The sequence below is a fragment of the Penicillium chermesinum genome, assembly GCF_028974085.1.
Source record: "Penicillium chermesinum strain IBT 19713 chromosome Unknown utg000001l:1.0-1975020.0:1.0-1976611.0, whole genome shotgun sequence".
Taxonomy (NCBI): domain Eukaryota; kingdom Fungi; phylum Ascomycota; class Eurotiomycetes; order Eurotiales; family Aspergillaceae; genus Penicillium; species Penicillium chermesinum.
In genome coordinates, this window is record NW_026695311.1 from 1,355,252 (window position 1) to 1,380,447 (window position 25,196).

A 25,196-nucleotide genomic window follows, 5' to 3' on the forward strand; every position below is an offset into this window, starting at 1 on the left:
CACATTCTCGAGTCATATATATTGTTCATCAGAAATTGTATATGCATAGATTGCTGGAAACGCCTTCTTGCAAAGGAAACACGAGGCGAGAACTCAAAGGTCAAATTCTTTGGGTGTGCATGTTTCAAGCTGCATATCTTCCTGATGCCCTTCCGAATACCACGGTGGTGCCCGCTAGCCAGCCCTTCTTACCGATTGGGCTCGAGAAAACGGGGGTAGGCGTAGTGCTGACTTCGACCTCCGATTCTGCAGCCATAGAGGGATTTGGAACCGCGTGAGAGACTGTGTGACTCGCTTGTAAAAAGAGGCAACGCGAGTAAAAACGTCGGGGACGTATAATTTCTTTTGGTGCCAGAGAACTTGAAAATTCCATGTCCAGGCATTGTTGTGTGTCCATACCTGATGCAGCGAAAGGAGAAATGCTTTTTTGGATAAAAAGATGGCAAGATATTCCAATGGGACTTGAATCATTCACCTGATACGAAAACCGGGATCTTCAGATCTGACTGCCGATCCAGGGATAATGTCGAAGAAATCTTTATTTTCGGACATTAGGTATGGACTCGCAGAGCAGCTTCCTTCGCCTTGGGCAGGGGGCTGAGATTGTAGGTCGGAATTTGAGTAAATTGGGTAGTAGAAATGTGGAGTGTATATCTGTCATATACGCGACGGAGATATTGAAAGATCATTGAAGTTAATTGGCGCTAAATGCAATCTCTTGAGACCAAGAGATTTTAAATGCCATTTAGACACCGGAGCGAAATTGCATACACACTCTTTTTAATGCATGTAATTTCAGCGTCAAAGGCAGTGCAGGCGCCGGGTAAAGTCCCTGGACTTCATAGTGTCGGTCACAAGGGCGAGGATCGTATCGTCACCCCTAACAGACCGTCGGTTCTGTACGAGCTCCGGACATCTTAGCGTTAGTCCTAGAGCGAGGTGTCGCAGCGGCGGCCTCGGCATAAAGACGTTAGTGACTGTATTGATCTTGGTGGTGACGGCTGTGCTTGCGAGCGTGTACCAGTATTCACTAAACAACGCTGACGCACAGAAAAAGCCGCCCACATCCGCTCGCTTGCTTTGGCGGGACCAGAGGACTGGCCCGCGTAAGAACCCTTCGTAGAGTCTTTACAAGACTTAGGGTTACTGTTCCTCTTGATTCAGGAGGCCGCCGCCGTCACCGAAGATCCCCCGTGGAGATGACAATGTTACTCCAGAGTAGCAAACCGCAGGAATTGGAAGAACAATCCTTGTCTTTGGAGTATGAGGATGACGACAGGACTGCCATTCTTCCCGAAGTTATCGTGAGAATAAGCGGGTCTCCCATTGCCGTGCCCCATCGCTTGGACGGCGGTTCTTCAGATAAGCTGTTACTAGTGTCCATCCCTGAAGCCACCTAGAAACATGACAAGGACGGCACGTTGAAGCCATAACTGGTGTGAGTCTGCCTTCTGGGTCCACCTAGTGCGGGAGCCTCGAAAGGCCGTCTGCAGCCTTGGATATTTCTCAGTGCTGGCTCTGTTCGCTCGGTAGCTGCAAGACCGTCTGCATCTTGGGGGCTCCGAGAGTGATACGCTGCCTCGCAACAGCCACCAACTAGTCGTATCTTAGGTCGATGCCGGGGCGTTGATCAAGAAAGTCTGAAGTTTCGTGCAATTCTCAGTTTGAAATCAACTGGTGGAGTAGATTCTTTTGGCGGTTTTTGCGCACCCAATATGTGGCGATATTATTTTAGTTCCAAAAGCTTCTAAGTAGCGCTGGTTTGGTCGTCGTGGATACCAGCGAAGCATTCTGCATCTCTCATTCGGCTACTATTCAGGGGTTCCATGGTATGTCCGTACAGCCCGTGTAAACTTCAAATTGCAATGGGCTGATGGATCTTTCGCTTTGGTTTGCGACGTCCTGCAAGTTTTTCCGTAGGAGCATTTGGCTGCCTGGTAATTTCGGCCGCTTCAGGCCGGCTAGTGTAATATGAATTGCCTTGGTGGTAAAGGTTGAAACGATGTCCAGCGCAGTGCCCACGATGAGAAAGCCTTAAAGCTGGACCAGTATGATGATATATAATGAGAAGGCAGATATCTGAGTGGGAGCTCGACAGGAGAACTTGGACATTTGGTTTTGATCTTGGGGCTCCGTATTAAAATGGAGATCGATCGGATGAACTAGGGCGTATCTTGACAGGTCGAGGTCTCTGATCATATCAACCATGGTGGATATGGGTTTGGAGACACCATGCCCTTGTGATCCAGGGAAACGATTAGATTCACTGGGTATGCTGAATCGACAAAAAGGTGCTTTTCAACGACCTGAGGATATAGGCCTTGATCTCTATGATACCATATATACCATAGGTTCCGAAATGTCCCAAATATGATAGGCTTTTGCCTTGAGATAAAGGACATAACGGATCACGTACCACTTCGCGTCTTGCCGGAAGACCAGTCATTTATAGATGTCAACTGTCTGCTGTATAATGGCTCTCAAAGTAAGACCGGTAAATCGAGAGATTCATAGAGTTCGCTGTGCAGCAGTTTGTGTTTGCGCGCATTCCATCGGACTTCTTTTTCTATTGGGCATGTCTGGTAGCTTTTCAGATGGCGACACGAAAGTAACCTTCACCACGTCTCAAGTAACTTGATACATGAAGCTTTGCATCATATAGTAGCCTGTCAGAACGATGATAACAGCCAGAAGTAGAACATACATCATACATACCATTATCCTGAACGAGTTTTGTTCTCACAAAGAAGCCACTTCATCATTGACCGCAGAAATGTCCCGGGGCTGAAGAGGACGGAAGACCACTAAGGTATGAGAACTTTATTTGTGCGTCTATTCTGACCTGACGATTCCAAGTTTCAGGGCTTTCACCGTCACAGCATTGAAATCCCAGCTCTAGCGATATAGGCAGGCCAAGATACCTGCGAGCAGATAATACACAAGCAAAATAAATTTGCTCGATGTTTGTATGATGACTCTCGAGTATTCGCCCGCCACTTTGTAAACGTAGACCTGCAATATTCGACATGTTTCTTATAATGAATCTGCCCTGCTGTGACGCAATTTCAATAGAGTTCAGAGCTCAGGGACAAGCCTCATTTTGGTTTGATAGATGAACTTGACTCAGTCTCAGCCTTTAGCAGTGCCATCCCAGAAGGAAAGTGCTCAGTAAACCTGCTCTCAGATGTATCGTGATTCTGTAGGCGGTACATTGGCATTCGCACTAGTAGGTAGTTCCGGCTGATCTGTGCTACATTTTCACTCTGGGCTTCGTTCATAGCGATTTCGAATGTGGGACTCTTTTTGCCCCATCCAAAAAAATGGCAAGGCTTGTCCGGTAAAGAACAAGTTCGGTGTTATATTGCCGGTACATTCTGAGAGCCACTAATCGTGGGTAGAGGCACGGACTGGAGCAAATTGCTGTCGACATGAAAGGGTCTTGAAATTTCAATCAACCCCCTTAGAGTAATCTGGAAGAGCTTGGGCTTGCTTCGAGCATTGAACCAGATTCCCGCGGGAGAGCCCAAAGTGCGCAGTTTTGGCGGGTTGGTGTCGGTGAGCGTGGTAACCGGAGTCATTGATAGGATCGGTAACAGGAGTATAGGGACTCTGACACGCCAGAAAACATGACTAAAGGTTTAAGAAGTGCTTTAGATTCCTCTCGCACCGTAGAAAATGAGTGACATCAAAATGTTGTAAAAAGGAGAGCCTGGGATTCGTATGATTCAGAAGTGGTTAGTGACACCCCAAATACCCTGTAGCCATTGGACATACTCACGAGGCTCATAGTCACGTTACATGAGACTGCACAATGTTTCCAGTGACAATTGGTACTTGAAAATCCAATATAAAAGGATTGGAGTAGAAGTTTACCGATTACAGCTCTTTCTATAGGGTTCGAATTTCGGCGCGAGGTTTCCAAGTCGGTGGAAAAATGATCAAGAAAGTTCCTGACCTGATGCGCTTGAAACGAGTCAGGTGTTTTGGAGTGAAGAGTCAAGGGTCTTCCATCACCTATTAGCAAATAGGAGACGGCGATAGGAACATGCGCAATTTCAAGCTCCTCCAATACTGCTCAAGTATTGGTGCCTTCAAGCTTTTCGACCTCGAAGCTCACATAATTCAGCGCATTCTAGATTTGAATGCTCGCTAGGTCGTAATGGACGAAGGTACATCTTCCTCAACTATATTGTAACGGCCAACGATGACTTCTGGTTCGCGGATATTTGAATGCTCGCTTTCGTTGTCCATCAGATAGTTGGGTTGTCTGTATTTATGCTCCGCTCGTACCAGATATTTCTCTAAGTCCTGGACGGTCTGTCGCGAGCCGTGATCGAACCCTGCTTCCGCGAGTTCCAGGGTGGCCACCGTCTTTGGCGCGGCATCTTTTGATTAAGTTGTGCTTTAGAAGGTTTGGCCTTTGAGCCGCCACCTGCCCTCGGCGTCTCCCCAATTGGGGTCCTAGGGTCCTCAATAGCCGATGAAATTGCGGACGACCTCCCAGTCTTGTGAAGTTCTGCGATTTCCATGTCCCCTCATTTAGCAAACCTTCCTGACGTCCTTTTTTCCTTTGAATAACTTTGGATCCCTGTTTCCTAGGGGCCCAAACGCTGTAAAAGCAGTGTCATGTTCTCTGATAGCTTTCTTTGACGCAAATTCTGTCCGTTTGTGATTATTCACAGTCAGCTCGAACAAATCATTGCCACCCTTATCATTCCTCTCCCCAAGCTCCCTGAATTGGGTCCGCAGACAAGCTTCTTTGCGTTTCCCAAGTTGTTAAAGATTGTTGCGTGCATCCGGGAAAAGAAGAACTGAATGACCCACTTCTGAATGAACTCTGGCTGAGCGACAGGCAACCCGGGGCATGAAAGTGAGAAACCCCAAGGCTTATCTCTTGACTGTAATTTAGGATAATCATTCTCCACGAAAGTCAATCCATGATTTCTCGAAAGGGACCTTCTATATGATGCGTGATGCGTTCCGAATATTTTTGAGGAGTTGTTGCTGAGAATGCTCCGAAGATATGAGTATCGAGTAGAATTATGAACCCCTCGAGGAAATTTTGAGGAACAATTTTCCTTTTTGCTCGGATTCACTTGAGAGAACAGAGTATCATTCTTGGCTGTCATATATCTAAGTTCGGGCGTTATCGTATGATTGAGAAACGCGACTGAGGTCCTAATCCGTTGGTGTAGGAACCGGATCCGGAATTATGGCCACTTTTTAATCGCAGTATATAAACTTGTAACGCCCTGAGGCGTTAGCCTATCCGTGGTAATCCATAGATCGGTGCTTCAACATGATGCAGGTAGATTCCCGGTCAGTCCTGAAGCTGCGATACTTCATATTCACCGAGAATCAATGTGATGTGGTTCGCGCATAATTCCGCTTGGTTCTCGATGTAGACGTGCCATAGTTGAAATGCGTCTGGAAACACTGTCTTGGCCGTTAGATCGGCAGCTCTTCGAATTGTCGTCCTATAGTGTGCTTGCTGAGTATAGGGTGATAACTTGATTCGAATAGTCGCTTCACTCGTCTCCGATTAAATATATACGTCCAGATTGGATGCTCTCCAAGAAACTTGCGTCAGGTTTGAGGCTTTTGCCATTTCCTGGGTAACTGAGCCACTTTGCGGCACGTACCGTAATGGGGCGTCCTTCGCTTTCAGCTCAGGGTCTGCAAACTGACTTTGTCGGTACAGATTCTGACACTCTGGGCATTTTGAGGCTGTCTCAGAGTTGCCCTCAACAAGTAGGCCTTTCCTATCGAGCCCTATGTATGGCATAAAGAATCGGCGGTGAAAATTGCCTCTTCAATCAGGCGAAGTCGCTAGCTTCATGGGCGCAAATATATTGGAAAAGATTTGCAGTAGGACCTCTATTTCTCGCGCGGATACAGAAAAAAGCACAATGACGGACATTCGTACTCTGGCTGCTCATTTGTAGAAAGAAAGATGGACACGGTGAGCCATCATGATTCTGACTATGTCGACAAGTATTGACAAGATGTTCATTCAAATGTTGGCTGACTAGTACTAGTAGCCCGATTAATAGTTAGCTTGAACCATAGAACTTGTGAAAGATACCTTAAAGTTTCATTCCGTACCTTTCAGCATTCTTTACTCCGCAAGTTTTGATGTCTCATCAATTTGAGGACGCTCGGCAACTGGAATGATTTGATGTTCTATACCGGCCCAGCTTCTTGGCCCGATGTATTTTGCCGTCGTATATGAAGGTTCTTCTGCAGGGCCTGAAGGCAATAAGGAGCCTAAATGAACGTGACGCCTGCGACAGTAAATTTTCAGTAAATTGTAGGTATGCCCAAAAACTCAAATCAGGTTAGCCTCCTGTGTGAAGGATAAAAGAATACGTCAAATATCTTCAACGCTTCGGAAAACTGATCATTCAGAGGAACTGGAAGGAGATCTCTCACATTTCCTGTATCATCAAGATAGATAACCCCGATAACGACACATTATGTGACCGGTGTCACTGACGGATAAGAATGAAGTAGAAGTGATGTTTGATGAATACTGGAGTGTTTTCCAATATTTAAGATTCCGATTCTGTCCAGGCTGTCCGCTCAAGTGTGATGGAGAAATTGTGTTCGTGGACAAATAGCTCATCGATGTTAAAGATACGCGAGAAAGTGAAGGTTGTGAAGTGAAGGAAGGTTGACAAATTGATTCGGTAGTTGAGCAAGGATGATGTAGATGGAATGCGGTGTCGCGGGGGTGTAGCGATAACACATCGGCTTACTGGCAAGTCTGAATCTTGCTCATTTGAACATTTTCTGGATACCTGGATATCCGGAAACGTGACTGTGAGTGGGGATTTGATATTTGTGGTTTGGCAGGAAGTTCGTGGATCGTGAACATATACATCCAGGATCTCGAGACTGAGAGCACAAGTGAGGTCAGGAAAATGAGGAAACAAAATGAGCCACATTAACTGGTATAGATCTTGTCGACGGGCGGAGTGCAAGGTGATGTTGCTGGAAAGATGTTCAACCAGATCGAGGTCTGGGGAGAAACCACTGCGGCTTAGTGGGGTTTGAAAGGATGAAGAGTGTAAAGGAGGAAGCTTGCGAGATGACTCAGGAATTGAAATTTAGGGGGTGGCCAGGAACACATGATTAATGCAAGTAAAAAGGGTCAAGTTTGTCTTGATGCTTTTTCAGGTGAACGGCGTTTGACATGTGGATTAAGTACAACGCATCCAACAAGACCTGGAGAAGTCCGCTTCAAATGTTGAAACAAGGAATTGTGATGAGCAGAATCAAGTACTTGCATAATCCTGGGAAATCTCGGAACCATAGAAGTAATGGTTCGCGTTGAATGGTGAGTCTTGAAAGTTGGGCTCTTGTATTGAACCTCTTGAAGCCCGAGCTACGAATTGAAAACCAAAGCCGTCCTCCATTTAGAGAAGCATTTGTTTACCTTGCCACAACTATATAACCCCATATATTTCTCCTGAGGTCGTTTCCCCTCGTAAAGGATAAGTACTAGGTGCCTCTTGAACATACATGCTCCGTATGCACTATAGATATTATAAATGAACAAGAAATAAATCTTTAAGACGTATGAAGCCTTAAGACAAGATGAAAAGCTACTGCCCAAAAAACACCAAATGTCGACTCTTGTTACCAATGAAGGATTTCCGTATCTTCGATGTATTATCAAACCATAATGATCTGCAATGCCCTATTCGAAAAAGTTTTGTCGTAACGCACGTATCCTCTATCTTGAAAAAAAAAAAACGCCTGCCACAAAATATTCTGGCAACCCAAGATAGATGGTCAAGATTCTCTGGGATGAGTTTAATCGCCTCTCTGTCCACCGCGACCCCGGCCACCACGGCCCCGGCCCCTGCCGCGAGTCTTCTCCACGCCGCCCCTTCTATCACCTCGGCCAGCTCCTGGAGAGAGAACACCCGAACCACCCCCACCGCGTTTAAAGTTGTTTCCACGAGAATGATTGCCACTGGAGTCGCCCCCAGTTGCGTAATTAAAGCCGGGGACGCCTTTCAGGCCCATCTTATGGATGACCTTTTTCTCCATGGGAGGAGGCTCGGGGCAACCCATGCCTTTGATAGCCAGGTTGTTGGCAAGCTGAACCAGCTCGGTTTTGTCGATACGCAATTGCTTCAGAAGACCGGATCCAGCGAAGAAACCAATGTATGAAGAGTAGGCTCGCTGCTTCGTCTCCTCGTCAAGACTGTACATGGCATTCATAACGGCATCATGGAAGGATGGGGCTTCGGCATTGATCGCGTCTGTTTGTGGGTGCGCGCTGATGGGCAGTTGGCGGTTGTTGCGCAGAAAGAATGATTCGCCTTGCGTGAGAATGATGATCGCACGGCCATCGTTGCCTGCGCGGGCTGTACGACCCACTCGGTGAACATACTGCTCGCCGCTGGAAGGGAGGCCGACCTGGATAACTAAGTCGACGTTGGGGAAATCCATCCCACGGCCGATCACGTCAGAGGCAAACAAGATTCCGGCTTCAGCAGCCTTGAACTCTTCAGTGGTTCTAGTGCGCACGTTTTGGTTTAACCGGGAGTGGATCTCGAACACACGCAAGTTGGTCAGGCCCTTAGCGAATGCCTTGGCGAACAAAGCCACTAGGTTTGCAGTAACACCAAATACAATGATCTTGGTGTTTTCTTGCCCCTCGAATTTCAGAAGCGAAGCGAGGGTAGTGAAAGTTTCAACCACTGAAGGAATAATAACGTGGAACTGAGGCACTCGCTCGTGTGTAGGGGTCTCGTTCTTCTCCATGGTAGAAATGTTGGTATATCCCGGATTCAACACCACGTTGACCACATCTTTGACCTTGGGTGGGACTGTAGCTGAGAAGCACATGCCTTGCCATCCGGTGCTCTTTTTTGGAATCAGCTGCAGGATTTGTTTCACATCAGCCAGGAAGCCCTTCTCTAGCATAGTGTCAGCCTCATCCAGAATCAGGGTCTGAATGTCGGACAGTCTCTCGGCGGTGTATTCATCCGAGAGGTAGTCCTTTAGTCGGCCAGGCGTAGCAACCAGAACGGCCGGTCTGTTGTTCATAAAGCGCTTATGAGCAGAAGCCCGAGCCGTGCCACCAACCGCAATATGACATTCAAGGTCTTTCAACTGAGAGGTGAGCTGGTCGCATTGCGTTGCGATCTGCTGCGCCAGCTCTCGCGTCGGCGTGATGATCAGGATGGCGACCTGGCCCTTGGGGGCTGGCATTTTTCCATTCAAAAGGCAGTGCAGTGTGGGGAGCAGAAAAGCCAATGTCTTGCCAGTTCCAGTTTTTGCCTGGACAAGGCAGTCGCTGCGCCAGTCTGGGAGCTCAGTCATCACACGGTGCTGAACTGGAGTCATGGTGGTGAATTGCATCACATCAAGCGCCTTCAGAAGCCTGGGGTCCAGCTTCCCAGACATGCTGGAGAATGGCTGGCCGCCATTACCATCGGTCATGATTATGTCTCCCATTGAAATTGAGGGAAAATTTTTTTTTACCCCTCGAAGGAATCGAGCGAGAAAGGAAAATGTGATTTCCCGTAAAAGCAGATGTTTGTTACGGTGAGTGAAGGCAGAACATATTTTTGGATTGTTATCGCAGCTTATCGCTATCGATTGCTGTGGACCCGCTTACCAGCCGCGCGCCGCGGTTTTGGGACGAGTTCTGGCCCAAATGACACAGAATAGGCTACTTCCAAAAATGGACAGGGCTTGGACATCAACTTTTCCTATCACTAGTTGATCCCTGGTCTTCTTTGTTTTATGTGGCAAATACCTCGGGGCTTTGTGTATTATACGTATGCAGACTTTCGACCATGTCATGTAGTGAATGTGTCAAATCATGCCTAGCAACTTCGTGGGCACGAGAACACCGTGTGATAGATTCCAGTCGTATTGTCAGTTCTGAAGAAACGGTGCAGATTAAAGTGAAAGGTCTATCACAGACAGCATAAGCAAATATCAGGGGTGGCAACACATGTATTCAGTCTGGCCGAGCATGAGACCTTGCATTAGTAGCAGACTAGGCTGCCTCGATTGGCTGTTTGTGCTCAAGGGGATGGGGTATCTTCCAATGTGCTTTCTAGGCTATAGGCCCCTCATGAGCCGCATAGTAATGTTGGAAGTCATGTTCATTTCTGTGCTTTGTGAGCATTGTAATTTCCAGATCATTTCGCTCCCGCCATGCCACACCCTGGTCTTCTTAGGCAGCGTACCGTGGAAATCAATACTATGAGAGCAGCCAATCCATCGGAGCTGGCACCAAGCGCTAAGGCTCATGTCAAAATATTTTGTAAAAGCCTGTTCCTCTGTCTCTGAATCATTCGCATAACAGACCCCTCCAAGGAGCCTTCGGCCCCCCCATATGGCCCTCAAGTCCATTGCGTGCGACAGCTGAGCTTTGAAAGACTAGCTTTTCCTTCCTCAGGGCTGTACGAATTTTATGTAACTGCATTGGCCAACGGCGAATAACACCAACGCGTCCGTGGTCTCTCAATTCTCCCAATATCTGGACTTTTGCAATGCCTCATCCTCTTCCAATGACACCCTCGTCAACCCATTATTGAGCAATCAAGCAGTGCTCTCCGCAACTGCCACCACCTTGAACCCTGAGATTGCTTCCTTAGAGATTACTCCTATTGTTTTAACATCATTCGCAATCAATACAAATTGCTCAGCCACTGTATCCTCATATATAGCGTTGACACAGCCAGCCAAACATGACACAATCACAAGTGGACGCTCAAAAGATCGAGTTATCATACCCGCAGTGCTGGTGTCAGTCGTTGTTATGTTTGTATCAATACCGCAAGGCACTATTTTCATGATGCGTCGACGACAGAACAAGTCGATTGGTCCGAGTCTGTCGCTTCAAGTTGCCGATGAGATCCCTTTCTAAGACCAGCCTTAGCTGCCCTCAGATGATTTCCGGCCGGAGCCGAATGTGAACAATTCTCTCATTGCCAAGTATACCGAAAGGCTATCCAACTATGGCACTAGTGGAGCTCCCCGCAGGAGAAGTGGATGAAGAGTTGGACGATGAACGAAAGGCTGAGTAAATATCATAATCCGATACACTGGGGATAACATGTACAAACCCTGGGTTTCTATTTTTCGCTGCATTGATGGAGTAGTTGTAATAGCCCTTTTTCTCGGCGTGCTTGTAGGTACCTATGAAGACAATGACAGGATGCGCGACCAAAACGAACGTAAAGTTGAAGCTATGCATCAACTACTTCGACACCCCGAGCAGATTTGTAGTAGATGGTCCATGGGTTCTTTTTGACCAAGGATATGATGTTCGTATTGGTGACCGCATAGCTCTGACCGCCATCTTCTCTTCGCTGGTCCACTTTCGTTTTAGTGCGACTGATCCAGGCCCGGGCGATCGTGGGCGAGCGTGGCGTCTGGGGTGACCATCGTAGCACCACATACTAAGCTGCCAATTCTCTGCCCGTGAATACTGTCGGCATAAGACAGTACCGGGAGATCACGCGAATACTAGTACTGACACGCAGAGTATCCTCATGAGATTGAATATGTATTCTGCCCCTCTATTCGATGACCGTCTTTCCCCTGCTCTCAAAAGTGGCCACGGTGCTCCAATGCAGTCGGGGTCACCGGAGATACCCCAAATTCTAAGTTCCAGGCACGGGACTTATGGTCAGCGCAACTGCCGCCGGGTCTGAGGTTTGAACGTCACAGACGAGTCTCTTCATGTGCCAATCTTTACCCAAAAAGGGGTCAATACTCCAAACTAGTTAACGACTAATCACTCTCCAAAAGATCTGTCTCCTGCAAGCCTTGAGAAATGCGAACTCAATTGGAATCCCCAAACCCTACGGCTTGTTCTCAGCTTGCGGTCGGACAATCATAACCAGGCTCTCGACCGAATACGCTACCCCCACGTCGCCACTCTAGCTTGAGCAGACCTGTACAACCCGTGGGACTTTTATACACGTAGTACACACGTAGTGCAGTATGTGCTGTAGACCTTTGGCCAAGAACCCGGTATAGCCGATTAAGGCCTGGAAACTTGTACTAATTGCGTCGGGACCTTAAGGCTTACCTGGGGACGTTGTCACTTCCCCGCACGGCATCCCCACAAAATGGCGCGTTCTGGGCCCCACAACCCAAACAAGATTCTGCGGAGTTAATCATAACGCCGCGAATCAGAATGGCTCAATCTAAGCCCGCTAGTGATTCGCACTATCTTACATGGTCTTGAGATTAACACCATTACATGGTTGGTGCTGATAGATCTACGGGTCAGGCCTTTTTATCCTGATATTCGGGTTCCGATGAGAGGGGACTAGAGCTTGGCTCGTGCGTTGCATGAATATAAGATGCTCAGCATGTTCTCCCTAGTGTGTTGCTGGTTTGTCCTGGTTTTTTGAGTTTCAACTCGACTTCCGAATCCACTGCTGCTTTCCCGTCCGTTCTCATAGCCTGCCATGTCCGACGATAACATCAGCGAAAAGCATCATGCTTCCACCCAAGAGGCGCTGAAACGCATACAAACTGCGGACAGCGTCTTGCTTCCTATTCCCCGCGATGCTTTTGAAAAACTCTATCTGACCCCCAAGACGCCTGCGGCGGGTCAATTGCGCCGGACATTTGGTAACCCGACTCCTGTCGCCTTGATGGGCTTCTTGCTTGCCGCAACCCCGAATTCAATGGCGGCAATGGGCTGGAGGGGTGCGGGGGGGAAATGGAGGAGCTATCTTGTGAGTATTAATGCTATCACCTCCTTTTGAGGCGTGAAGGACAAGCTTCTAACTTGCGATCCCACCAAGGCCCGTATTCATCTTCTTCGGCGGAATAGTCCAAATTTTCGGCGCAGTCGGTGAATGGCTCCTCAACAATACATTTTCTTGCGTTTTATTCTTCACTTATGGTATGTCATACGAGAAAACGCGCTGCTAAGCCTTTACTCACATCTTCATAGGCTCCTTTTGGGATTGCGCAAGGCACATCCCTTATGCCCTTCTTCGCTGTCGGCACAAACTACGCGTCGTCAGGAAACACTCTCCAAGGTATACAAACACCCGAGTACAACGCGACGGTGGGCTTATACTACGTTACGCTCGCTATTGTGACTGCCGTTTACTTGATGTGTTCTATTCGCACCAATGTTTCGCTTTTCCTCGCTCTGTTCTTCCTAGTGATCACCTTTGCTCTTTTCGCAGCTGTGTATTTCCAAAACGCGCTGGGAAATACTGCCACGGCAGCAAAACTGCAGGTGGTATGTTCGATATTCTTCTTTTCCAATTAAGGTTTACTGACCGTATTCATAGGCTGGTGGTGCATGTAACTTCGTGGTCTGTCTTCCCATATGGCACATCTTTATTGCTCAGATATGTGAAGCCGTCGACTTCCCCTTCGCTATTCCCGTTGGTGACTTGAGTACTATTGTGATCGGTAGAAGCCAGAAAGCGAGGAGGAAGGCCAACAGGAGTGACCAAGATGTTACAGCCCAATGAGGAACATGGAAGCATAAGACGCTAGCTAGGCTAGTATGTTGGGGGTTGACCTACAATTCTTTATAGCAATACCGTCTTATATTCTTTGCCGGCCAAAGCTTAATTCTGAGAGATTTAGGATAGTAAATTATAGCGGTGTCCTGCACCATTGTCTATACGAAGATTGCTACAGAGCAAAGGTCGGTAACAGTGATGGAAACCCTCATGACCCTCTAGCACCTTAGGCCTAGCTTTGCCTTCCCATAAGGCTATAGGCGCCATGAAAAGGCCTCCACAGGGTAGGGCCAGAAGGTCTCAAGCCGCAGTATAATGCACAGTGGAACCAAAAAAAAAAAAGAAGCCCCAGTGCTTGCTTGCACTTCCAATCCCCAAGTCATAAATCATTCAGTTCAATCATACAGCATCAACTCACCGCCACCCCCCAACCCTCCCCTCGTCCCACCTAGCCTTCGCCTCCTTCCTCGCCGCCAACTTCGCCGCCTCAGCCCTCACTCTCCTGACCCAATCTGAGGTCTCCTTCTCCGTTGCCCGGCCGTGGTGATCCTCGTCCAGAAAACTCTCCTCCACAGCATGACAAACAGCCTCCTGCTCGGCAATCGCTGCGCTAAGCCGCTGGTACAGCGCTTTCGGCGACCACGGCGCCAGCGCGGAATCCATCTCTGTCTGCTTCTTGCGCCACGATACCTCAAGTGATTGGTGCGTCAGCAGGAGGGACTCCGTCGAGGCGCGTAGGTCTTCGACGCGGGATTGCATTTCCAGGAGCCGGGTTGCAAGGTCTTTATTCAGCTGCAAAAGGGATTCGAGGTTCTCCTGACGGGCGGTGTGGGAAGGGTGCTGGCTCGCTAGGGCGGAGATTAGGGAGGGTTTTTCGAGGATGGATTGAAGGTCGAGAGTCCTAGGGCTGTTAGCTGGGGTTCCGTGAAGGACGAGGGATGGGTTCTTACGATTTGTCCTTAACAATCTCGGGAAGCCAGCCTTCTTCGACGGACGGTGGTGCCGGTCAGGGCGGTGGGCTGGGGCCAGGGGGGTTTGGTATGCGCTTGGGGTTTGGGAGTCCGGACGGTGGTTCGGTATTTGTGATGGGGTCATGGCGGTTTGAGGGGTGCCGCCTCGGCTGGCTTCGTGACCGTTGGGTTTCGGGGGGGGGAGGGGGAGGCGTCTCGGCGTGCATTGCTGAATTGAGTGGTGGAGCTGAGTAGAATGCTGCCTGTGTTGGGTAGGGGGAGTTTGGTTGAGACATGCTGGGGAGGTGTATGAGGGGAGATTGAGATGGAGAGATGCGGGCTGCGGAGGGAAGCTTGGCGGCAGCACACGCCAAGCTACGAGTATGACTGCGTCCAATCCTTCTTAGATACTAAGGTAGCATACGCCGAGATCGATACAATTGACCGGAGGGGGTTTCTCTTATTGCTGTAAATACTGGATATCGTTGCATTCGGCACACAACATACTATTATTGAAGCGTTCGTTCTTAGGCGGGAACCGAGAGGAAATAGACATCGATATCCATGTTTCAGCCTACTCGGTCCTTTGCCTTGAGAATTCACGATCAGCACTATCGATGTTCGAGCCGGAAATCGCGTCCATCACCAGCTCTCGTAGCTGATTTTGGGTTGCCTCGCTGTGGAAGTCCTCCCTGGCCGCAAGTTCATCAATCCTCCGCTTGAACTCAGGATCCACCTCGGTCTCACCAGCACTAGCCTCTTGCTCTGACATTGTTCCAATATTGACCTGCATATTATTCGGTACAGGAGGTGGCCTGTTCAGCGAGGCAGCTGTCGAGTCCTCACTAGAGGCTGGCGCACCAATGACCTCGCGTAGGTATGCGACAACTTGGGGGAATTCTTCGTCGGCCTCCATCTTCTCATGCGCCTTTTGACCTTCATTGTTGGTCTTGTTATAATCCACACCAAGCTCCTCGACCAGGCACCGGGCGACCTTGGGCACCTCCGCCACAAATAGACAGGTTTCACCATCTTCGTCCAGTAGGTTGACGTCTACATTGAACTCTTTCACGAGGGCGCGAAGGAGATCAACGTGTGCATATGAAGCAGCAGCATGTAGGAGAGAATAGCCATGCTCATCTTGGCAGGATGCGATGGAAGGATTGGCGCGGAGGAGCTCCAGGAGAGTGTTCGGTTGGTCGCAGGCCAGGATGTACGGATTGGGTTGGGCCATGGTCGCGCCGCGATGTGAGTCACCGTAGTGGGGTTCAGGATATGATTCACACTAGATACAACGCGAATCAAAGAGGTCAAAAGGCTGAAAGAGGGTGCGATTTTTGTAGCAAGGGAGAACTAGGTGTTCGGAGGAGGCAAAACTGGCAGCCCAAAAAATAGAGATTACGATAAGATTTGATCGCCCTTTCCCTTTTGGTTCCCCGCAAGTCACAGCCTTATTGCACACTTTTGTTTTTTGGTTCGTCGAATACTCTAATTGAATTCCTCGGACACATAAAAGGAACAAAGGCTCCCCTCCTGGCAGCTTTTCTTCCGTCCAAGCTTTGTTCTTCTTCGGTCGCATACCATTTTCTTTTCGTCGCATCACGGTCCCCACTTGCCCCTCCATCGAAATCCATTCTGCATCCCATCAACCAGATCACCAGAACAGAAAACCTCCTCAAATAGCTACCACACATACCCTTTCGATCATTGATAGCGATCAATTGAGTCTACAGGTGGCAAATCTTGAAGGCCATGGCGAGAACCCAAGCAAGACAGCAAGACCCGGCCGAGGTCTCTGAGCTATGCCAACGCCTGGAAACTGCCTTGCGGGCTCCGAAATCCAAAGGAAAACAATTTACCTGCAAAAAATCCACATTCAAGGTCTCCGGCACAAATGACAAGTACGTCGATTCCTGGAAGTTCCAGGACTACGATTACAAGCGCTCTGGATTACCCACATATGCGCGAGGTCTTTTCACCACCAAACGGAAGGACGGCACTCCCGAGATTGCGACCCGAGGATACGATAAGTTCTTCAATATCGATGAAGTGAACGAGACCCGGTGGCGGAACATTGAGAACAACACGCGCGGGCCTTATGAGCTTAGCGTGAAAGAAAATGGGTGCATTATCTTTATTTCCGGATTGGAGGATGACACTCTGCTTGTGTGCAGCAAGCATTCCACTGGCAACAGATCTGATATTGAGATCAGCCACGCATCGGCGGGTGAGAAATGGGTTCAACGACACGTTGCGACAGTAAACCGAACCACCAAGGACCTGGCGCGAGTGCTTCGGGAGAACAACTTGACTGCCGTGGGTGAGCTATGCGATGACAGTTTCGAGGAACACGTCCTTGCCTACGATGAGGCTGCTGCTGGAATTTACTTGCATGGTCTCAACTTCAACGTCCCAGAGTTCGCCACAATGCCCGCAGAGGATGTACACCGCTTCGCCGATGAATGGGGATTCAAGAAAGCGAAGTTCGAAGTCTATCGGGATATTTATGCGGTGAGGCAGTTTCTAGAGAGCTGCGCTGAAACCGGTACATGGGACGGTCGAGAGACTGAGGGTTTTGTGGTGCGATGCCAGATGCGCGCAAATGAGAACATGCCATACCAAGACTGGTTCTTCAAATACAAATTCGAGGAGCCGTATCTCATGTACCGCGAGTGGCGCGAGTGCACAAAAGCGGTGATTGCAGGTAAAATGCCTCGAATCAAAAAGCACCAGAAGATCACAGAAGAATACATTCAGTTTGCGCGCCGAAAGTTCGTCGCTAATCCGTCTCTCATGCGAGCTTACAACCTGAATCACGGAATTATCTCCCTGCGGGAAGAGTTTCTCCAATCCCGAGGAATGAACGGACCTGAAATCATCGCCAAGGAGGCAGAGGAAGGGCGTGAGAACGCGAAAGAGATAGTCCTCGTTCCTGTTGCAACCTTGGGATGTGGAAAGACAACGGTGGCCCTGGCCTTGGCTCATCTCTTTGGATGGGGCCACGTTCAGAATGACAATATTCCCAAGCAAAAGGACAAGCCAAAGAAATTTGCATTCGAAATATCCAGGCTATTGACCGAAAAACAAGTGGTGATCGCTGATCGAAACAACCATCAACGTCGAGAGCGGCAGCAGCTGATGGACGACGTCCTCCCTGTTTTCCCGGGCACAAAATTCATTGCCCTCCACTATGTCCACGAGCCTAAAACCCATCTGCTTCCTCAAATCAGAGAGGTTACCCAAAAGCGTGTCATAGACCGGGGTGACAACCACCAGACGATTCGCGCTGGCTTGAAGGATGACCGCGAGATTATGGGCATCATGGAGGGGTTTCTCAACCGTTTCGAAGGCGTTGACACCTCGCGGAAGCCCGATGAAGGCTTCAGCAGCGTTATCGACCTGGACGTCTGCGCATCTTCGCGAGAGAACCTCGAAAACGTTGTCGCAGCACTCCACTCGCAATACCCAGAAGTAGTTCCCAACATGCCCTCTCCCGACGACCTGGATGTCGCTATCGACGCCGCAATGAACAACTACCGAGTCGACATCGACCTAAGCTACAGCTACTCACAAGGCAACAATAAAAAGGAGCAAAAGGGCGATGCTGCCAAACCCCGTACTGAAAAACAAAACAAGAAAGTAAAAGAGCGCACCCCGGAGTTCCTCGCTTCGAAGATCGAATTCTTCGGTATCTTTGTCCATGCATCGGAGATAAAACTAACCCTGAATGCCCTCTTTGACTCCTCTGTTTCGCCTGAAAAATCCCGCCTCTACAACCAACTCATCGGCTCCCGCCGCATTCAGCCTTCATTTCATGTCACCCTGATCCACCGCGCATCCCAGGCCGATCAGGCCAATATCTGGTCGCACTACAAGGACCAGTATATCAAGGCGCTAGGTAATACACCCGGTGCTAATGAGGCCGCTGCCACCTCCCCTCCTACTCTGGGCTATGCGCGCGTCCGGCTCGAGCGTCTCGTCTGGGACAGCAGAATCATGGCTTTCGTGGTTCGCATTCTGCCTGCAAATGAGAACGAGCCTGACGACGGGCTTCCATGTGCGAATCCTATCCCCCATATCACTATTGGAACGATCTCGCCAGATGTGAAGCCCAAGGAAAGTAACGATCTGTTGCAGCGCTGGGCGCGGGACGGCTCTGGTGAGCATACGGGGATCTTTGAAGCAGAGGTACCCGCCGTGAAGGTCATTACCGGGTCTGTCGGAGAGGTAATGTCGAAGGGGAACTGGTGAATCAGGTCACAGCCTATAGGATGGTATTCAAGATATCACACTCAACATCTTCTGGGTAATCGCTGGTGGCCCTACACTACATAATTAGAGGATAATCAATATATAGATAGAGATTACCATTATGAACTAGATTTAGTGCTATGCGGCTGCTAGTGATGAATGAACACAGATCCTATCTATCATGACCAACTCTGCTAGGTGTACGGGAGAAGAGATTTAGAGAACTCGTAACTCCATGCGGTTCAGGTACACTCAAGCCCGGGAATCCCCATCTTAGAAGATCTCCAGACGGACTCGGGCAGAAGCACCGCTCAACCAGACATCCACGCCGTCACGCGCGACGCGCCAAAACGGCCCATATACGACAAGCCGGTTGTGCCCATAGGGAAATAGCTAACCAGATACCAGACGAGGGCCGTGAGCTGGAAAATCGAAGAGATGAGGGTGAGGAAGAAGTTTTGGAGCTAGCGAAATGGTCAGCTGAGCACATTGGGAGGCTTGAAAGTATGGATGACGGGAGCAAGAGAGGGGGTTGTAAAGGCTGTGTAACACCATGGAAAAAAAAGACAGGACAGGCCCCGCGGGTCGCGAAACACGGCTATTGAAACTGTGATGGTAATACCCGCGGTGTCTGTGACGGTCAAGCTTGGGTCAGTGGTTGCACGAGGGGGGGTCCGCAAGGGGGAAGTGATATTGATCTTGGCCTTGCCCACTTTTTCTCAGGATGAGAGCTCGGAGTGACGAGGTAAGTCACGTCGCACAGCGAGATAAGGCACAAGAATGCAAGATCCCCCTTTCCCCGACTGGTGCCGTGCAACGTTGCTGATCTATGAGAACGGGGTGTGGGGTGGGGTTGCGGTGATCGACAGAAACCAGAGAACGGTGATTGAGGGAACAACGTAGGGTTATCGAATGTCGTGAACTTACTCCGATAGCAAAGTAGAGGGTAAGGGCGATGGATCCAAAGTAGGCTGCCGTGAATGGAAGCCGTGATCCCGAGACTAAGTGTCTTACATAGGACCAGGGTCCCATGAGGACTGCCCATGATAGCAGGAACAAAACTGAGCCAACAGACCACCTAGGAAGAGGGACAAATCGTTAGAAAGTTGGATATAAACGTTGCCTGGGTTTGAGGTTCCTTGGAACGAGGCGCAGGGAGGACTAAAGGGGCGAATCGGAGAAGGCTTGCGAAGGTGTGAGCCCGCACATGGCCCGAATGCAGATCCACTCATGACCAAATTATTCGCAGATGCAATATAAGTGGTCGGAAGTAGACCCCGGATGAAGAGTGAGAAAGAACAAAGGCACGAAGTGGTTTGGGGGGGGGGTTCCAACGTGCTGCATATCTGAGCAAACGGGCAACAGCTGAAGCTCGGGCAGCGGTAAGGAAAAGGCAACTTACAAGACGGCGAATTTGCGGGGCTTGAGCGTAAGTACTGGGAAGAGGAAGAAGCAGATCATGAAGCATACAGCTGCACCCAAGTTACAAGCGGCGAAGATGAGCATCCGATCCCAACGACTCACTAGATGCAACTCTCGTTAGCGCATATTATTTCTTCCCTCTTCTCGGAAGGCATCCATCCAGATAGACAAGCATAGCCATCGTGTATCGTCCCGGCGCAGGAACTACATTCTCATCACCTGCACCATGTACAGAGGGCGGGACGATTGAAGCATGCGATGGCCACGGGATGACGACGGAAAGTCAAATCTCAAAAATGGGAGATAATCCACAAAAGGGAAATAAAAAAATAAATTGTTAGCAAGCTTACAAGCAAAGAACCCCTCCTCTTCTTCCCGTCGACTGGGTGCAGGTAATGGCGCTCCGGGAGCTTCATTGTGAGTGGGGAGCTGGACATACCCGCCCTGTCCAAATGGGTTATAGGACTGCAGGCGCGATAAGAAAGTTGTCTCGGAAGATGCATTCGTACGGACTGGGAAATCGGGATCTCTCCGCGACCAGCCCAGCGAGTTGACTGAGTCGCGGAAGGTATTATTGGCCATCATGTATGCTGGTTAGTGCCTAGGATCCGGGAGAAACCTAAAGGGCGAAGGAACGTGCACGGGAAGGTCCGTAGAGAAAGACCAGTGGCTCAAGAATCCAAGGTCGAGGAAGGAAAGGCCTGCAGGGACTATGCACGATGCAAGTGCAGATGATCTGCGCCGGCTGATGAGCTGAGCCGAGCAAAACGGTTGGATGATATAGACCAGATCAAGTCCACAGAGAGGCAGATGATGCTTCCGGCAAACGCGACTTGCTAATTTTCCCGGACCTCTGAGGCGTTGCGCTCTGACCCGCGTTGAGTAAACGATGGGATCAAAAATCCGCCAAAAGCCCTGCCCAAGGCGAAAGCGAACGCCGATTAGAAGACGCTCAACGGGCTAGCAATGATGCACTAGGCGATCGTAAACTTTACGAGTGATCCACCCGCTTTCCAGTGGTGGATTCTTGCCTTATTGCTCTTCCGATGCCACACCAGACCACCGGATCTTCAGCGATATGGAGCGTGCACCGTACCCGCTATGACTGATGGTTTTATTGATTTGTTTTTTTCTTTTTCTTTTTTTTCTTCTTTTTTTGGCCGCGAAGGTTTGACGAGGTGGAGACCTTGATGGGCGTAGGGCGGATCGAATGGGCGTACGTCAACGGACGCGCCAGGGCTATGCGGACGGAGATGACGGACGTTGAACCTTTCGGGGCGACCCAAGTTCCAGAGTGAGGGGCAGAGGGTCGATCCCAGTCAGGAATCTTGGCAGTGATTGGACAAAGAAGCGCTTCACTATCGTAAGGAGGGTCGAGGGGGGTTTGGAGGCACGCCGGATGACGATATGGGAAGAGGTGCCGATGTGAGCCCGGATCGGCGTTGGAGAAGGAAGCTGTCAGATGATGCAGTGCACGTCCACGGTTTCGGACCGAGCTAGGTCCTACTGTTGCAGGGGTTGATGGAGAGGAGGCCAGCATTCCAAGCAGTTGAGGGAGATCAGCCCAGAGGGCCGCTAAGCCACAACGGGCCACCACACGGACCAACACCTCCGCAAGTTCCTCCACTCGCACTGCTTGTGGGCTCCTACCTCTCCGCGCTCTTCAGCTTCATTGGCTGTCGCCAGAAGTCTTAGAAATGTTCAACTTGGCTCAACTTTGGTTCTGAGAAACCCTGCTCGAAACAATATGTCTCCTAATCTGGCATCTTGCAGTAGCCCCGTGTAGTTCTACGGTACTAAGCCGCTATATAAGATGGATCTACCCAGAGCGTCGTATTATCTACCCTTTCGTCAACGGCAATACGAGTGTCGATCTTCCTGGCCGGTGCACACCCTGTAGCGATGATGGTGCTGAATGGCCCAATCAGGAGACTGCCCCGACGGACCGTAGCTGGTGCAGAAAGCCATCTAGAGTTCTTAACATCTCTCCCCACCTACAGTAGAGCCCTCTATAGACCCGCATCTGCTTCCCCGCTTCTGGTCGTATCGGAAACGCTCCTGCAATCTTAGTCTAGGCAATGTTGCATACCCTTGACGTCGCTAGCCGTTATGTGCGACCATTTGAATTATCCGACATCCGCAAGAAGAGACAAGTCCTGCACTCCGGACTATAGTGCAGGGTTGGGTAACATTGGCTAACTCTAGCTTCATTCTTCGGCACTTGCACTTGAAGTACTCTCTGCTAGCCTCTGATCGTTACCTATTCTCCTCCTTTCGTGCTCGCGCTTGGGTTGTTAGTCTGTTTTTAGAACCATCTCGGTACTAGTATTCCCTCCGTCGACCCAGCGCGCTGGGATATACTGCAACACAGCCCGCTAGCAACGTCATTTCCCAGGCTACATGGCTTTGTAATTCAAGTTGGGAAGATTGTATCCTCCAGGAAGAGAAGTAAGGGCGTGCGCATTCAAGACTCGAAAGACAGATACAGAGCGGCTACCATGGTCGCAGCAGAAGATACCCATGGCCTCCTTGCATCATCCGTGGGAGTCTCGGCGATACCCTCCGAACCTTGACGGGACGGGACGTAGAGATCCACGGCCCCTCTCTTTGTTCTTGGATGCCCCCAAGTCCCAAGGTTGACTCCAGTAGGGATCGTCCCCGCCTTTGCATCTTGCATAAGACGTATCGCATGTGTCTATTATGCAGAGAATAGAAATCTTACCCAGCATATTGGAATTCCAATATATCCAACCTGAATAGTACTAGTATCACGGGAAAGTCTATGGAGAAGTGGGCTATTCCGCACCATGATCCACCCCGTGGCTTAGACCCCATTCCATGATGCACATGGAAACTTTGGCGATGTGGCTCAGTCCGGCGAACTGAGCGAAACATGTTCAGTCTCTCCACGATGGTGTGAACTCTTCGTAGTTTTGATTGGCCGCCAGTCTCAGACATCATTCCAACCCCTCCAATCGTGGCGACCGCCACATTCTTGAGATCGCGCCTTGGACTACGAGCACGACCGGAAGGCGACAGCTCCTTATCTTCTTGCGCTGGAGCCTGGCCACACGGGCCACTTCACGGTGGTCATGGTGGGTAAGAACGAGCAAAGAACCGCGAAGCTCGGGGTCGCGCGGGAAGAAAGAACCCAGAAAAGGATGAGAACTAAACACCGACAAACCTTAGAGCTTCCAAATCGAGTATCTCAGTCAGCTTGGAGGAGCCTGAGCAGGGAAACGCACGGCCCAACCGCCAGGGTGATCAGCCCCATCATGATCGCCACCCTCTGCACGACATCTCCTCCCCCAGCACGCACTGATCTCGTTGATAGAGTTGATTAGGCCTACGTCCTTCTTACTTCCCGATCAGACTACCTTGCGCGGCCATGGATTTTGACGGACCGCGATAACCGTTATATTCTCCGGACGAAGCCGGCGAGTTTGTAGACATTCACGGTGCATCGATCGCCGTCCCGCGTCGCGCATCGCGCTACAGTCATGGAAAGTTCACTATTTACATTAATTAGGACACTAGCGGCCAAGACACTTTCCTACATGCCTGTTGCCGATCATGCCCATCGTATCTACCTTGTCTCATTGGGGGATCTGTTCTTCATCCTCTCGGCCTCCACCCCCCTCTCTCGACACTAATGTCCCTCCTACTCATAGATTAGGGTTTCTTTTCCAGACATCCAAACACCCTGTTTTACCGGTTTTTCCCCGTATGGCGTCTTGGAAAATGTTCTCTCTGTAACCCTTGACCATCTGATACATTCTTTCCCTGCTTCTGTCCCCCAGGCGCAGTACCTTTCCAGGCTATTGTCCGCCCTGAGTCATGTATAGAGCACAGGTGACAAACGTCTCCGGTATCATGGGATAGGTGTAGTTTACCATATCCGGCCGTATCACCCTTCCCTCCTTGGTCCTAGTTTCTGTCTTGATCCGGTTTTTGGGTTTAGGATAAAGGCGGACGAGGTTTACCGTCGATTTTATGTGAATTTTCATCCGGGTAATTTTTTTTTTATTTTCTCGATTAAAATCGATTATTCTACCAGCTCTACTATTTCTAATATTACCTTGCTATTGTTCAGGAGGCTCGGGGGGTTTACGGTTGCCACCCCTCACCACACGCTTCCCACCCTCTTCGTCCCCTCCATTACCTTTCTCAGCCTTCCTACCCCCCCTTCGGGTCCCCAAAAGCGTAATCCGTAATAGACCTCCCCCCCTCCCAAATGACAAAAATAGTTATTTTCAGTAAATCGAAATAAATAAATGTCCAGAAAGAGTACTGCACGTCCGAAGCCGAACGCCCGGCAAGCCTCATCGATTCCCACCGATCGACGGGCTGCATGACCGATGTTGTAATATATCAAATGAGAGGCGAGGAGCTTGAGTTCTTAAAGTCTCCATCTCCTCGATCTTTCGAGCTGCAAGTGCTTTTCCTTTCTGCGCCATCACTGCTGTGTTGTCACTCCATCACTGGCTTCCCGTCAAACCAGCCCCTCCCCTCCGCACCTCATGATTCGCAAAGGTTCTCGAGTGGATCATCCAGACTTTCTTCCGTGAAGTGCTTCTACGCAGGTACGTTGCTGTCCTTGAAACATGCCTCCTCGCTCCGGTTCCTGCATTGCTGGCTCGTTGCCTGGGTTCACCTGGGTCTCGAGGCAGCCACGTGTGGAGGCAACGGGGCTCTGCGGGATGTCAGATGGGGCTTGTTCTCTATGCCTTGCTGTGCCCACCGAGTTCAAGTGCTGTGCATTCAAGTTAATTTGCATTGGCTGACTTGCTTTATAGACATCCAAGCCCCCGGCAGCTAGACTTTCTCCAATCATCTCACATCAGGCATCAATAGGTAAGAATGATTCTCTTTCAGCCCTCTCCCGTTGAAGAGCGAAAAGGCGATGACGTGGCATCATACATGCCCACCGAGCCTGCCAACTGCCCCCTGGAAGATGCAGCTGCTCTGCTGTCTCAAGACGGAAAGGAGTAGAGATTCTGGAGAAGTCCACCGCTTGCTTGAAAGAGAAGCATCGCGGGATCGCGAACGAAGACGCGGCTTCTTCAGATCGCCACTGCTCACCGCCCTCCACCGC

At 49.8% G+C, this 25,196-nt stretch overlaps 8 protein-coding genes across 8 annotated transcripts; 3 read left to right on the forward strand and 5 right to left on the reverse strand.

Moving 5' to 3' along the window:
• Positions 1-3,356: 3,356 nt before the first annotated feature.
• On the reverse strand, positions 3,357-3,578 carry N7468_000524 (uncharacterized protein; the record flags this gene model as incomplete). Its single annotated transcript, XM_058469821.1, has 1 exon — positions 3,357-3,578. One exon carries the CDS (start codon positions 3,576-3,578, stop codon positions 3,357-3,359), a length of 222 nt encoding a protein of 73 aa, XP_058335852.1.
• Positions 3,579-7,818: 4,240 nt separating this feature from the next.
• On the reverse strand, positions 7,819-9,459 carry N7468_000525 (P-loop containing nucleoside triphosphate hydrolase protein; the record flags this gene model as incomplete). Its single annotated transcript, XM_058469822.1, has 1 exon — positions 7,819-9,459. The coding sequence occupies one exon, from the start codon at positions 9,457-9,459 to the stop codon at positions 7,819-7,821; it is 1,641 nt and encodes a 546-aa protein (XP_058335853.1).
• A 1,715-nt stretch (positions 9,460-11,174) lies between these two features.
• Positions 11,175-11,417, forward strand: N7468_000526 (uncharacterized protein; the record flags this gene model as incomplete). The annotated part of the gene is made up of 1 exon (XM_058469823.1): positions 11,175-11,417. The coding sequence occupies one exon, from the start codon at positions 11,175-11,177 to the stop codon at positions 11,415-11,417; it is 243 nt and encodes an 80-aa protein (XP_058335854.1).
• Positions 11,418-12,455: 1,038 nt separating this feature from the next.
• On the forward strand, positions 12,456-13,484 carry N7468_000527 (putative plasma membrane ammonium transporter (Ato3); the record flags this gene model as incomplete). Its single annotated transcript, XM_058469824.1, has 3 exons — positions 12,456-12,728; positions 12,950-13,246; positions 13,299-13,484. 3 exons carry the CDS (start codon positions 12,456-12,458, stop codon positions 13,482-13,484), a joined length of 756 nt encoding a protein of 251 aa, XP_058335855.1.
• A 408-nt stretch (positions 13,485-13,892) lies between these two features.
• On the reverse strand, positions 13,893-14,573 carry N7468_000528 (vacuolar protein sorting family 37 protein; the record flags this gene model as incomplete). Its single annotated transcript, XM_058469825.1, has 1 exon — positions 13,893-14,573. The coding sequence occupies one exon, from the start codon at positions 14,571-14,573 to the stop codon at positions 13,893-13,895; it is 681 nt and encodes a 226-aa protein (XP_058335856.1).
• A 429-nt stretch (positions 14,574-15,002) lies between these two features.
• N7468_000529 (ankyrin repeat protein) lies at positions 15,003-15,662 on the reverse strand (the record flags this gene model as incomplete). Its single annotated transcript, XM_058469826.1, has 1 exon — positions 15,003-15,662. One exon carries the CDS (start codon positions 15,660-15,662, stop codon positions 15,003-15,005), a length of 660 nt encoding a protein of 219 aa, XP_058335857.1.
• A 518-nt stretch (positions 15,663-16,180) lies between these two features.
• N7468_000530 (tRNA ligase) lies at positions 16,181-18,679 on the forward strand (the record flags this gene model as incomplete). Its single annotated transcript, XM_058469827.1, has 1 exon — positions 16,181-18,679. The coding sequence occupies one exon, from the start codon at positions 16,181-16,183 to the stop codon at positions 18,677-18,679; it is 2,499 nt and encodes an 832-aa protein (XP_058335858.1).
• Positions 18,680-18,990: 311 nt separating this feature from the next.
• N7468_000531 (putative Golgi traffic protein SFT2) lies at positions 18,991-20,683 on the reverse strand (the record flags this gene model as incomplete). Its single annotated transcript, XM_058469828.1, has 4 exons — positions 18,991-19,143; positions 19,607-19,757; positions 20,082-20,202; positions 20,452-20,683. The coding sequence occupies 4 exons, from the start codon at positions 20,681-20,683 to the stop codon at positions 18,991-18,993; spliced, it is 657 nt and encodes a 218-aa protein (XP_058335859.1).
• Between the last annotated feature and the right edge of the window lie 4,513 nt (positions 20,684-25,196).